The sequence below is a fragment of the Brienomyrus brachyistius genome, chromosome 5 (assembly GCF_023856365.1).
Source record: "Brienomyrus brachyistius isolate T26 chromosome 5, BBRACH_0.4, whole genome shotgun sequence".
Taxonomy (NCBI): domain Eukaryota; kingdom Metazoa; phylum Chordata; class Actinopteri; order Osteoglossiformes; family Mormyridae; genus Brienomyrus; species Brienomyrus brachyistius.
Window position 1 is genome coordinate 4,692,058 of NC_064537.1, and position 14,379 is coordinate 4,706,436.

The following is a 14,379-nucleotide window of genomic DNA, read 5'->3' on the forward strand; positions in this document are numbered from 1 at the left end:
GTGGTGAGTGTGTTAGAGTGATTGACAGGTGGTGGGACTAACAGGCAGGTTGTCCAGTGTGTGGTGAGTGTGCTAGAGTGATTGACAGGGGGTGGGACTAACAGGCAGGTTGTCCAGTGTGTGGTGAGTGTGTTAGAGTGATTGACAGGGGGTGGGACTAACAGGCAGGTTGTCCAGTGTGTGGTGAGTGTGTTAGAGTGATTGACAGGGGGTGGGACTAACAGGCAGCTTGTCCAGTGTGTGGTGAGTGTGTTAGAGTGATTGACAGGGGGTGGGACCATTAGGGAAATCGTTCAGTGTTTGAAGTATCTCCACAGTTGATAAGGGTGGGGAGACACAAATGGACATACACACTCTGACAGACAGAAGGACACTTATGCACATATTAATACCTGCCTGGACATTGGCTCATTACCTCTCATCCTAATGAATTTAATGATCTCTGACCCCAATCCAAAATTCAATAAGAAATGAAGTCCAACACGGTGAAGGACCCCAAAATATGTTCTTCACAAGTACGTTGACAGGCACACATACTTACGCTTTAATTGCCTGCATTAGATTGGACCTTCCAGTAACTGTCAATAAATGTCCCTGTTCCACAGTCCAAGAAAACTCAGGGAAAGGTCACAACTGAGCCCAGCATTTTCTGTTGTTCTTCATCTGAGCAAAATCTCCAACAGACGTCCGACAAGGAAATGGGGGAGGGGTTTTATCTGCCAGTTAGCTTGGGAGTATGTGGGGCTCCCCCAAAACGAGACAGCATCCGTGGGTCTGGAAAGGCAGCTCCGCCCCGGCCTACCCTGCCACCACGACCCCCACCTCTAAAGAAGAGCGAAGGAGGCCAAAGCTGATAACAAGCGGAAAGGATTTACGTCCGATTAATGATGTTTGGGAGGATAATGCATGAAGCCTGTGTTCTCGGGTTGTTCTCTGCAACACTGGGAAGTGTCCTGTCTCCCTTCCTATTCACCTCCCACACGATAGACCTCCAGCACCAGCTCACGCCTCCTACAGGCGTTCTCCAGTGACTCCTCCATTGTGGAGTACATCGGCGATGGAGATGAGTCACAGTATGTGGTGGACTTTGTCTCGTGGTGCGTGAAGAAGCACATGTATCCCAATAGCAGTGTTGGCGTCGGAGCCTTTCTGGCATGCCGATGGTGTGGCTGGCTGGGAAGGCAGCTTCCGGTCAGGTGACACAAAACATCGGAATACACTCATCGGGAGGATGAATCTCCATTTGGGGTCCATACAGTAAATCATCTATCCATCAGTGCAGGTCCATGCACTTGCCAGGCAGCTAAAAGTCTGCAAGCACACTGGATGAGTGTCTCTCTCAGCGAACAGCATTTCAGTGACAGAAGCATGAGAATTAGCTCCAGAGATACTGATGACTGTTTGCTAAAGACCTCCTGCCAAATCCATTTTTCTTCCCTCTCCTCTCAAGATAAACCACAAGGGATAGAGATTTCTGGCGTGTCTTGTGCTGGTACCACGAGCCCCCTTTAGCTGACAGCACTGTAAGATGTGTGACCCTGGTTGTTCTGAGTGTCAATTAAATGTTGTTGTACTCTGAAATTACTTGTGTTGTTTATAACTGGATATTTTTCTGAAGAACCTCATGCCTCAGGAGTCAAACACTTCCTGGAATCTGAACCGACGACCTTCTGGATACAGCCCTAAAATTTAACTCATACACTCCCCATAGCTCGACACTCAGCCATATGAGCACCTGACAGACGGACTCTGTCCCTCCAGTACGCCGCAGCATTTGGGGGGAGGATGGGCGGGTAGAGAGAATGCCCTGCACTGGGCCAGGAGGCCAATGTCAGTTGCTGGGCAACCTCACAGCGACTGTAGCGTTCGTGCCTTTTAAACACCCACATCTTTGAACCTGGATGGAGCTTAAAAGTACTGCAGAATCGACACTGAAAGTGTGTGTGTGTGTGTGTGGGGGGGGGGGGGGGGATATAAGCAGAGAATAAACTGAGTGAATATGTATTTTTGCAAACAATATGGGTCCAAAGTGTAATGACTGTACTTGTTAGCACTGAGCAAATCTGTGGAACATAAAGTTTTCAAGAATCGAAATCGATCCTCGAATCAATAAAGTTGACCTAATCCAAGTATGTGTCTCCATATGCATACTGTATGTGTTCATGCAATTCTTAGAGCGTGCGCACGTGTGTGTTCGTCTCCAGTGCTGTGTGACCCCCCCCCCCCCCCAGAAGATCATCTGCCTCTTTGCGTCAGCCCTCATTCCGATGTCTTCTCTCATATTCCTCCAGCACAGCTTATCTTTCAGGAATGACGTGAATGCAGAACGGGTCTTGGGACAGAGCCCTGCAGGACTTTACCCCCCCCCCCCCAAGCATCCTCTCCATGCACTGAGCCACATTCCGTTCGATCGCCCGCTTTACTTTCTCTGACCGCCCACATTAAAGCCGCTTCTTACCGTTTCTCATTGTTAAAAAAATAATAAATTCGTGAATAGGGATCGTCGTAGTGGGACGACGCTGGCAATCAGCAAGACGGCCGGAGACGCTCGCTTCTGCCCCCGGCCACGATTCGCCGCTGCCTTCCTCGGCTCCCACCGCGCTGTCCAGCACCCCCGGGAAGCGGAACGATGAATAACGTTATTGTTTTTATTCTCATGTTTTTCTTGACAGTTTGCTTACATCCAGAAGGCCTCTGATATTAAGTTGCACTCTTCCTTACATAACTAAGCATATCGCCCAAAACCAGGGCAAAATGAATAAAAAGAGCGTGATTATCGTGGAAAAACTTTCGTGTCCTGTCACTGAATATTTCGCAAATACAGGTTGCAGTATCGACCTGCTAATTCTACTTTCTGATAATACATCTACAGCCAATGTAATCTCCAGCACTGAGAAACGACGCGCTTTTAACTTTGGCTAAACGGCTCATACTGACGCAGGAAACAATATCACCCCCTTTGCGTTTTATTCCAGTGAAACACAGGCTATCAAAACACACTTTCCAGAAAATGTAGACATTAAAGCAGTTTGAATGCAAGTTTGTTTTAAGCATCAGTCGTTAATGTCATTGTTGCGGTCATTAATAATTTCATTGGGTTATAATATATGATAGAATATAATGCATGCAACAGTTCGCTGTAGAACATCTCAGCAGTGGATTTCGGAGAATTTCATCAGCTTTATTAGCAGGGTTTGGGGCTGCAGAGAGGAGATGCTGGTCGGACTGTTATACGTGGCGATCTGTGCCACTTTCAGCATGTGATATTTGGCTGGGTGGTGGATGCATACTTTATTTATTTATACCCGCACCACTTCGTGCGCTTTGTTTTTGTTTTGCTGTCGTCGTAGTGACAGACTCCGGAAAATCCCCCTGAAAATATAGATTATGTGGGGCAGTAATGGTAGAAAGTTATCTTAACCGCCTGTGGGGGCGCAGGGTTCCGCACACATCCACAGACATACATACGCACTTCGATGATGCCAGTGTATTAAAATGTGAAGCCGAAATTAAAAGCGAAGCTGTGGGCCAGAGATCTCAGTGAGTAATGTCCGCTTTATAGCCCCACATAAGCAGCTGAAAACTATTGTGTGAGCTTTGTTTGATGTTCCTTCACGACTCCAGCCTCCCTTTGACTGAGAAAACGGTAAAAACAAAAAAAAAAAACAATCAGTGTCCCTCACTTCTACACAGTCGCATTTCAGTATGTCGGAATCTGCCTTCTGCCCGCGGCAGTATTTCCACATGCTTGCAATCTTTTCCTTGCTGAAACACCTGTCTCGAAAAAAATGAGACTATATGCACAATAAAAGAAAAACAGGGCGATGTGGGAGCTTATTAACATTCAGTTAATAGTTCGTTTGTGTTCCGCGATCGTGCCTCTCGTTCCTTTTGACGTCCAGCCGAAACGGTGGCACCCGGCTGGAGGCAGACTCGATGCATGGTCGATACTCACCTTCCCCTCGGGGATGGAGCAGGGGATTATTAGGCCTACGGTGATTTAAAGGCATTGCATTGTGAGCCCCGGATGCAAATACACGCCTTCGTTTTTATGTGGAAAGTTATCGGATGCGTAAATGTAAACAGACAGTCGGTAGCCGGATGAGTCGCACACATCGCATGGGGAAAGGATCGTTAATCAATGCATGGGAAAGGTGCCTATCCGGGATTATCAGAAGCACGGAAGGATGGATGGTGGGATTGACGGAAACCCGATCGAGTCCGATGGGACAGCCCGCCTCTGAGGCTTCGCTCGGCTTTTACTTAATCTGCGTCAGACCCCTCGATCGTCGACAAAGCTGACAGCTCTCCCATAGCTGATATGACCCTTAATTTCCCCGTTATTCATTCACGTCTTTACCGGAATCCTTTGACTACTTTAAAACAAACATCGCAGCCCGTAAATTCCCATGTAAAACAGAGTCAATATTTGCTTTAATTATCTTTGTGGGGCAAGTAAAAGGCTGCATCTGTTATGAATTAATCTTTCAATGACCTATTTACTTATCAAATATACTTAACCAGCTAGCTGAGATATTTACCAACGTGTGTACTTGTTAATTGTACATTTTCTTGTATGTGTTACACACATCGTGAGGCTCATTGGGTCACTTTTTTAAAAGCTTTTAGAACATGTATGTTGTGATATATTTTGAAATAAAAGCCCCCCCCTGGGTGGTGGCTGGTACTGACCTGCGTGCTGGGAGTTATTAACCAGAACGGATTAGTCTTGTATTACTTTGCATGCTGGGGCACAGCAGACACAAACACTACCAGCCTCAGGCAATGCAGGTCCTCTCTGCCCTTTCACCTGGTTTTCTGCTGCCACTGGACATGCCAACCATTGTGGGCAGCGGGGGGCGTGGTGCTAAAGGACCCGGGCTTGTTGAGTCTTATGAGCTGTTGTGTCTCTTTAGAATATACTGAACACAAGTTATGCCTGAAAAATATTCTGCTGTATAGTGAAAACCACAAGATGTTTTGGATGAAGTGACCTAATTACAGGCCAGGCTTCCAATGGGCAATTTCCAAAGGGTGGCAGGTCATCGGTGACTCCCCATGAGTGTGCGTGTGCGGGGGCATGCGGAAGACTGGTTTTTAATAGCACAGCATGAATAGGAGGACCATGTGATGGTCTCATGCAAGTGGGCATGGCAGCGACAGGGTAACGCCTGCAACATATCCACCGTGGGGAAGATGGGGAGGAAGATGTGGAGGAAGATGTGGAGGAAGATGTGGAGGAAGATGGGGAGGAAGATGGGGAGGAAGATGTGGAGGAAGATGGGGAGGAAGATGTGGAGGAAGATGTGGAGGAAGATGGGGAGGAAGATGTGGAGGAAGATGGGGAGGAAGATGTGGAGGAAGATGGGGAGGAAGATGTGGAGGAAGATGTGGAGGAAGATGGGGAGGAAGATGGGGAGAAAGATGTGGAGGAAGTGACATCAGATGGAGCGATGACTCAGGTGGGATCCCCACCTGAGCAGATGTGCTGCTCCCATTCGCAGCCTTCATGCCTAGAGCAGTGTCTTCCAATCTGGTCCTCGGGGACCTGCAGGTAGGGAGCTGGGAGGAAGGAAAACGTGGACTGTCTGTCCTTGAGGACTGGATGGGAAACACTGGGCTAGAGCAATATGTGCCGTACTAACGCTGCGTTATGGAGCTGCATCATGTTTGGGTATGCGGCAGATTGGAAAGGGTTAATTCTTCCTGCCCCGTGAGCGATTCACTGCCATGGCTCACGGCTGCTGAAGGATGGTCCTCCAGCTCTGACAGAGGCAGGGTGGTCAGTGCTGCAGGGCCAAACATGAATTATCTAACCCGCTGGGACCCAATAGCGGACTTTCCCAATGAGCCAATCGCAAACACACCCACCCAGCGTCAGAAATCGCTCCTGAGACAGGAAGCCGCATCATGATCCTCTGCAGGATATGACATCACCAACTGGCCCAAGCTTGGGCAGCTGGATCGACCTTCCTTAACGAAGGGCCTACATTGTTGAGAACCATCTATATCAGGGGCGGCCAATTTTACCCAGAAAGGGCCGCTGTGTGTGCAGGTTTTCACTGCGACTCCCTAATTAAATTACTAATTAGAGGACTGATTGACTGAAGAGTCCTCACACCTGGGTTTGAACAGCTGACCTACAGGTTACCCCAAAAAGCCGCACACACACCGGCCCTTTGCGGATAAGATTGGCTACCAAAGATCTATATGTTCTTCACAAGACCTTTTACTGGAAATGAATTTGGCGTTGACTTCATTTCACGAGGCCCACAAACTCGGCTTCCCCAGTGATATGGCTTGGTTAGTTACACAGCTAATAAAATAGTCATCCACTGTCTCTGGTATACCATCCCATAATGGGCAGCGGAAACATTTTTAACAAGCAACAGATGGAAATATGTTGGGGCCTCGATGTGTCAATGGTTGATTTTGAGCAAGTAATAGTTATTAGTTTCTGCGTAAACACATGGTCCAGCTTCCACATCAGATTTTTACATTGAAAAAATTACATTTTTTATTTCCCATTGAATCATATTCCTCACTCCACTGTTGTGATTGTCTGCCACATTCCCCTCTAACCAATGTATTACCCATAAGACTTACTTATGTAGTTCCCCAAGATGACATACTTTTTTGAGAGCAGGGTCAGTCAGTCCCTGTGGCATTTGGGGGTTAAGGGTCTTTGCTCTACCAACTATGGGATTTGAACCAACAACCTTCTGATCATAGACACAGTGGCCTAATACACTGAGCCACACCTCATTCCTCAGCCTCAGACTATTATGTCCAAAACCCAGGTACGAGTAAGTAGAGGGGCTCTTCGTCCCAGCTTGTCCCTCCCCCGAAAATACCACTCAATCCCCTGTTTCGCAAACGCTTTCACAAACAATCAAACGCTCAGAAAATCCTAGGTGGATTCTCTGCTTAATGGCCGCCTTCTGACTCATCGAGGCATCGACAGCCGGCCAATTGTCACAATGCAACATTTCCAAGATATAAACGAATGCCAGCAACAAGTTTTGCGAGTCGGAAATGGAGGAAGTCTCTCGAAAGCGGCGGGTTAGGGACATCGTCGGCGGCTCGAGTGTCGCGTGAAAGTGCTAAATATAATGGTCCCCTGCTCTGCGGGGGAGGGAGTGGCGGCGCGAGGGAAGAATATAGCTGCTACTCTTTGGTGGAGACCAATAAGGAAAACAGTCTGAATGAGGGCTCCAGAGGAGGTGGCAGACACTTCAGTGCTTGTCTGTACGAAGCGTTAAAGGAAATGACCCAAAATGGTGGTAGACGTAAAATGACAATGAACAGGAAGCTGTTTATCCATTTACCAAGTAAGGAACTGGACCCACCTGCAGCCATCTAACTGTAGCTTACTAGCCTGGGAGTCCTGCACCAGATGGATGTTAGGTTTAGTGCTACTCAGGATGCAGGGTCTGTTTAATATTCTGTTATTCCCAGAGGGTCAGAATGCAGTCACTGCCCCCAAAATGTTCTGAACCAGGTGTGTGTGTGGGAGCGGGGTTTCCGATGATAAAATTTATCAACTGAGGGGGGGTTTCCTGTAGGTGTCTGCCCTTGGTCTGTGAGATGAACAGTACAGCAGCAATGCTTAATGAGTGTCTCTCAGCATCTCTGAATGACGAAATCCTGACTTGTGGTCAGTACTTCCCTTCCCTAGTCCTGCACTGTGACACCTCCATGCTACCTGTACCTGAAAAGATGGAAACTTATGAATCCGACACAATTCACCCTCCAACACCCCCCACTGCTTTACTAGTCTGTGACATTTCTGTATGACAAACACCAGCCCACAGATATCAAAAGCTTGGGACCCCCTACTGTTGACTATCTTAGGCCGTATTTGAGTCATTTGTGTAAATGCATCTATAAAGATTGTAGTATGTGGCATTTAATGGCCCATACACTCACATTAATGGGGCTGGATGAAACAGACATCGTAGGGATTCTAGAACTTTCCGAGATGAAAGGTTCAATAGCTGGAGCGGGACGAAAAGGCCAAAGCAAATGTCATCTCCCACCTGCCTGGTTTCTTTGGAGTCGGAGCACGGGTGAACACTTCATGCTGGGGTCACGTGCAGATGAACGTGGGGGGTGCTGTCAGGAGACCCCGTGATGGTGTCACGTGGAGAGGCACTGGTGTGGAGGTGCTCGCCAGGTACACGTGAGTCCCGGGTCCTACAGCTGCTTTGGGTCTTTGTTTCTACTGGGGACATTTTTGGGGCATGAAGGTACTTGCTCTTTGGTTCTGTCCTACTCAGTTAAGGGGTCCTGCTCTACTCACTACGGCAGCCTATAAGGTCCATAAAGCATCTACCTGAGTGGTCTCTGCCTTTTTCATTATTTATTTGCATCCACAGAATTCTCTCACATGCTTTCACACTGAGGTCCAGAATGTTCTACTTCTGAATTCAGTTCACCCTGCCAGGACCTGAACTCGGAAGCACGTAAAAATCACGTGAAAAAGTGTGTCATTCCCTCCATTGCTCACACGCAATCCAACTTATTTCCATCTCCTCTCCCCTCGTCTCTCTCTCTCTGTCCACAGCTCGGACAGGGGCAGCCCAGACACCAGACACCCCTCAGGAGGCGATTAAGCACCAGGGCGAGGATCTGGGAGACGCATGAGGCATCATCAGCTGGTCTGAAGAGAAGCAGCCATCATGTCTGGACACAACCAACAATTTGTAGAAGCTCCAGGTCCCATGTGTGTCACGCCTCCTGTGGTCTCCTGAAGGTCACTCCTGTGGGACAGCAAGTGTGGCTTTCCACTCCTCAAATTGCACGGAGCCAATTCCTCACATCCGCCCATTCTTCTGGCCAACTCTGAAGAGCTGCAATGGTGACCTTCAACAGCAGGCAAGGTCATGACAGAGTATGAACAACTAAGAAGCGATTATAATGTTTTATATAACAGACATTTTTATACAAGGTAGCATACATATTTGACAAAGCGGACTCAGACAGTCCCTGGAGTAACTGGGGCCTTAAGAGCCTTGTTCAAGCGCCCCATGGTGACATCACTCTGTTGACCCTGGGATTTGAACCAACAACCTTTCGATCACAGATGCAGAATTCTAACCCACTGAGTCACACACAGCTCTAGAGTAGGTCTTCCGTGGTGTCAGTCTTGCTGTGAACAGCTGTCAGCCTGTATCCTCCTTTAGGTTGGCTTTTTGCAGAGGCAGTAAGCTGGGGGTGTCTCTTTAAGGGCCCCCTTTTGATGCTGTCCAACCGGCAAAATTTACTGAAGGGGATCCCCTCAGATCAGGGAAATGCACCGTAGGGAAGCTCCCTGATTGGTCGGCCACCCCCCTTGAAAAGTATGTGCAAATCACGGCCTTTAGAAATGGCCCCAACTATTGTGACGCTTCATGTAAACATAGTCAGGCTGTTCTGTCTCTCTCCTTACCAGTGCTGCATTACAGGATGACTATTATCCATTAGCCATTTGTTTTTTTGAAGGCGTCTTTAAAGATGCCTGTACGGATATGGATGGCCGTAGCGCTTGTGAGGTGTCCCTGGCTCCGTCTCCCGTGTTCCGCTGTGTTGTTCACACCGGCAGCGTTCGGGAATACACGGCTGGCTGTACACAAGCAGACGCAGCGAGACGCGATGTCAGTCACGCCAGCCGTCGTTGTGAAAGAGCACCGAATGCAACCCCTGCCGTCCTGCGAGTCTGCGGAGGGTCATTCGCCCGCTCAGGAACCGAAAATGACGCGGGGAAGGTTTGGAGGGGGGGAGGTTGCTGTACAGGTTTATATATCAGTAACAAAAAACATCACTGTCATCGGCGTGGGACGCGCGGTTTTGTGAGCCCAGGACGAGATTTGTAACCATGTTCAGAGAGTGGGTCTGTGGAGAAGAGCAGGCTGAATTAATCAGGATGACAGTGATGATGAGGAGAATCTGGGGGAGTACACACAGCGGGCCACTGGTCCGGGGCTCCGGGCCAGAGCACAATCAGAACAGAGTGAACCTCCTGAGGGACTGGTGAGGTTTAGAGGCTGCACAGAACCACACCGCGGACAGAGCCCTGCTGCACATCACCGACCCCCCCTGCCGGATCAGTGGAAGCCCATGATGTCTCTACACTTGGTGGCTACTTAATTAGCTACACATAGCGAGTACTGGGTAGGACCCATTCAAGGGTGGAAGCCTTTCTGCACACTAAGGATGCCGTTACAGATTTTGGGCCCCGTGAAGACATATCATATTGGGCACCCAAGTCAGACCAAACCAATTACGTTCCACATTTTTTAGGTCCCCTGTCTCTTGGGGCCATTGGATTCGTCCTAGCTCCCCCTACACCTTTAACAGTGCCCCTGCTGCACACCACTGGGACTGCAATCACAGCATGTTCAACATCACTTAGAACTGATCTGTGATGGTGGATGTGGAAAACTCGCTTATCTGGACCACAAAATGTGCTTTTGAAATCAGATGGCTAAGGGTGTAGATTTGGGTGTGGATGGCAGGGACGCGTCCCGACTGATCTCGTGGGAGTACCGTGTGTGTTTAGGGGGACCGGAGGGTTCGGGCTGGTTCCAATGCTGAAAACAAACCTAAACCCTTGATTGTAGCTGAGGCCAGTTCATGTGAGAATAGCTGCCCGATGTGACTTACTCCAAACAGTAAACGTCGCCGGCAGTGCTGCCGAGTGATTAACAGCAACGGGAAAAAACGTCAACTTTGTCTGCCTGCCACTGGAATAACGCAGTTTATCTGCTTGAGTTTGGAGGGCGTTTGTAATCGTCTGAACTCAAAAGAATCCAACAGTCAGTAATTAGTAGATAATAATTAATAGATAAAAATGACTACTTTAGACGTAGGAATTGTGTGGTCTTAGGTGTTTTCCGTGTAAATTGATGAGGGAGACGGGACTTAAAATGTGTGCATACTGTCAGAAACCTGTAACTGGAGACACGAAACGACAGAGGAAAGGAAACTGTGATCCTGATGCCGAGCAACAAGCGTCTATCGGCCGAGCTGAATGTACCCAAATGCGGCTTTAAGCCTGCAACATTTCCCTCCGTATCCTTCAGTTTTTCCAGAACTGCCGTTATATGGCTTAAGTCCAACCCACATTTTATTGCATATTATTTACATGTTAATTATATGCTAATTACAGAAAAGCAAACTAAATTAGTCCCTTTTTCAAATTTAGTGAAATATATGAAAATATGCGCTAAAACAGAGTTCATCTATATGCACGATCCTTACAAAAAAAATTGCTGACTGTTAAATGAAAGGGTCGCTTGTAATGGGGTGGATTTGTTCGTTTGTATCTTGGTTACGGCGCCCGAATGTGGCACCGCCGCGAAGAAGATGAATTACTCCGAAATCGAAGATTGTCCCACGTATAGCATCGTGTTGTAGTTTCAACGTTGAATTATAGTCAGTGCTAAATTATCAGCGTTGAAACTGAATTGATTTTTGGTCAGATTTTCAATATTGAAAAACTGAAGTTGGCAAAACCTTGAGTTAATGTTGATATAAAGTGAAAGATGGAAGATCAACGTTGTTTCAACCTTTTTGTCTGATAAGGAATCAATGTCATTACAGCATAGACTATGTGTGCTATCTGGAGTGTTCTCTTTAGACAGATAATATTTTCAAGACTAACAGATGTCGTGACAGATCGCTGTGACCCTTTATTTTTATGCTCCGATAATCCAGCCGCATGAACCTGCGCTGGACAGACAGCGATCATGTTATTGGGGACAGAGGGGGACAGAGCTGCCGCTCGCGCGACGTGGGGTGCAGCCTAGTCGCCGAGTCTCGTGCGTTAATCATATTGATAAATACGTAAATGAACACCCGCAATCTATATATTTACAGTTATTGCAAAAGGAATAAGATGTACTGTGTTATTCATATAGGAAATTAACATGAATAAATAAACGGCAATGGTCTAAAGTAAACTATTTACGCAAAACCGCTGTAGGGTCACAGGGGTTTGATGGAAGAGTCGATGAAAAAGATTTTCAGTAATTAAATTATCAATCTTTATTCTCACTAAGGACCTACAGATACCAATTTGTAATGTGCTGTGGTAAGAGTAACCTGTTGGTTTACTGGTTGAGGCTTTCCGAAAACCGCACGAAGTATTAAATAAAGTATTTTATTTAAATTTGAATTATTTGAATCTTGCGCGCCTCTAAAAATTAAAGTACCTTAGTCTCAAGCGGTCAAGTGCAGAAATTTCATTTCAATCCCCGCTGGCACGAAAGGCACAAAAACGGAAACAACTGCAATTTTAAAACTTTGATTTCTCAAATGTTTATTGTACTTTCCCCCAAAAGTCAGCTTTGACATAGAAGAATAAATATACATTCACAATCAGATTTGTTCATTTTGCAACAAACGTTCAAGTCATAATTTCTTATAAATATATATAGACCTATTTATGAACAAAATGTAAACAGTGTTGTCAACATTCTTACGGCGCTCCACCGAGGAGACCCGCGTAAGCTTTCGGTAAAGGCGTATTTTATACGAGCACATTTTACAGCATGTTGTTGTTTGAATGGATCTCACTTGAATTGAAGCCACATCACATCTTTTTTTAATATTTCATCGCTTTGAGTCCACAGATCAAAGCCGTTCTGTATATAAAAGACTCGCGAAGAGGACATGCGTTTCCCCGCCTCAGTAAACGGGGCAGTGGTGAGTGCTGCGCCCCGTTCCAAAGCCCGAGGCTCCTCCGTTCCTGCGCCTAAACATGGGACGGCTGGTGGCAGGTAAAGCGTCAGCGCCCGGCATCAATGTGCCATCATACGGCTGCGCGACTGTTTTTCCTCCAGCGTACTTTCTGCACGGATCTTGCCGGGTGCCTTAGCTGATGACACACCTCTCCTTGTCCTTCCCCTGGCCGCCGCCGATCGCCTTCTCTTTAATGTACATCAAGTCACTGTGCACGCTGGGCCGCCTGGCGAAAGGTGCCAAGATGCCGTACGCGTCCGAGTCCTTCAGCTTCTTGTTTTTGATGGACTTCCTGTGCAGCATGTCGCAGTACTGCACGGAGACCTTGCGGTGGAGGTCTGGGCTCATCTCGTTGGGCAGCTTGGCCAGCGTGAAGAGCGTCTGAAACATCTGGTCCACGTTAGTGTTGCGCTTGGCCGAAATCTCGAAGTAGGCGCACTGCTGGTCGCCCGCAAGCAGCTGCTCGATCTCCTCCCTCTGCACTTCTCGGTAAAACTCACGGTCGCCTTTGTTTCCGCAGATCACCAGCGGTACGTCCACGTTTTCCTTAGTTTTGTTTTTCAGGCAGGACTTGGTTTCGAAGATCTGCTGCTTCAGTCGCTGTACCTCCCGAAAGGAGTCCCTGTTGTCCAGACTGAACACCAGGATGAAGACATCACCTGTGAAGATACAAGATCATGATTAATAATGATGCTTCGGCTATTTTTATTGAGACTGGATGCATATTTCTGAAACTGTATACGGTAACCCTCGTGATATACGAATTGCAGTGGTGGCTGCTAACAGATGCGAAGTTAATCACTGTTTCTACCAAGTGCAGGTAGGAAAAAGTTCTGCAAAATGAATTTACCTGTAAGTATGGAGAGTCTCCTCATAGCAGGGAAGGGATGGTTTCCAGACGTGTCTAAAATGTCCAGCTGGTAAACGTCCCCTCTGATGCTATAGAATTTCCTATGAAAGTCTTCGATGGTCGGCGTGTACTGCTCGTCAAATCTGCCGTTCAGAAACCTCGAGATGATGGCCGTCTTGCCCACTTTGGTGGACCCCAGAATGACCATCCTGTAACAGTTTTTGGCAGGTATGTCAAACTCGTTCTCCGACGGCGTCATTTTCTTAATCATGTTTGGCAGGGACACTGGCTCTGTTAGGAGTAAATGGGAGAAGTCGCACTGTCCGGAGCTGCTCCTGGCGCACTGCTGCTGATCTGACTCCTCCGCCGTGCAGGTCTGGCTATTTAACGGCGATCGGAAGCCCTCCTCCGAGGCGCGTCACCCGGCGCGCAGCGCTCCGCCGGCTCGGGGTTGGGGGAGAGTAACAGGTGCCGGCTTTTGCGTCAGGCGCATCGAAACACGGAATATGAGAGCCGCACAACTATCATCGGGAACAGCTAAGAACAGGCAAGCCGGGGTAGAGAAGCCAAAGATAAACACTGGTTTCACGTCCTGTCTTAACTCCGAGTTCAGCTCCGAGAACTGTCTGATTTTTTTAGACGCCATTGTAAACGTAATTTGCGTATATAGACAGACAACTAGGCTGCTTTGCCATGAAATTAATATAAAATAAACCTAAAATTCAAGGAACAATGTCAACACGTTCAGCGCAATTGGGGACACGCAAATAAACTGACTGACCCTCAATTTTAGCGCAGTCATATAG

General features: G+C 47.6%; 1 protein-coding gene across 1 annotated transcript; it reads right to left on the minus strand.

Moving 5' to 3' along the window:
• Nucleotides 1–12,275: 12,275 nt before the first annotated feature.
• Nucleotides 12,276–13,951, minus strand: rasd1 (RAS, dexamethasone-induced 1). The gene is made up of 2 exons (XM_049015701.1): nucleotides 13,574–13,951; nucleotides 12,276–13,382 (listed from the first exon to the last, which is right to left on the minus strand). Exons 1-2 carry the CDS (start codon nucleotides 13,842–13,844, stop codon nucleotides 12,856–12,858), a joined length of 798 nt encoding a protein of 265 aa, XP_048871658.1. The 5' UTR covers nucleotides 13,845–13,951; the 3' UTR covers nucleotides 12,276–12,855.
• Nucleotides 13,952–14,379: the final 428 nt, after the last annotated feature.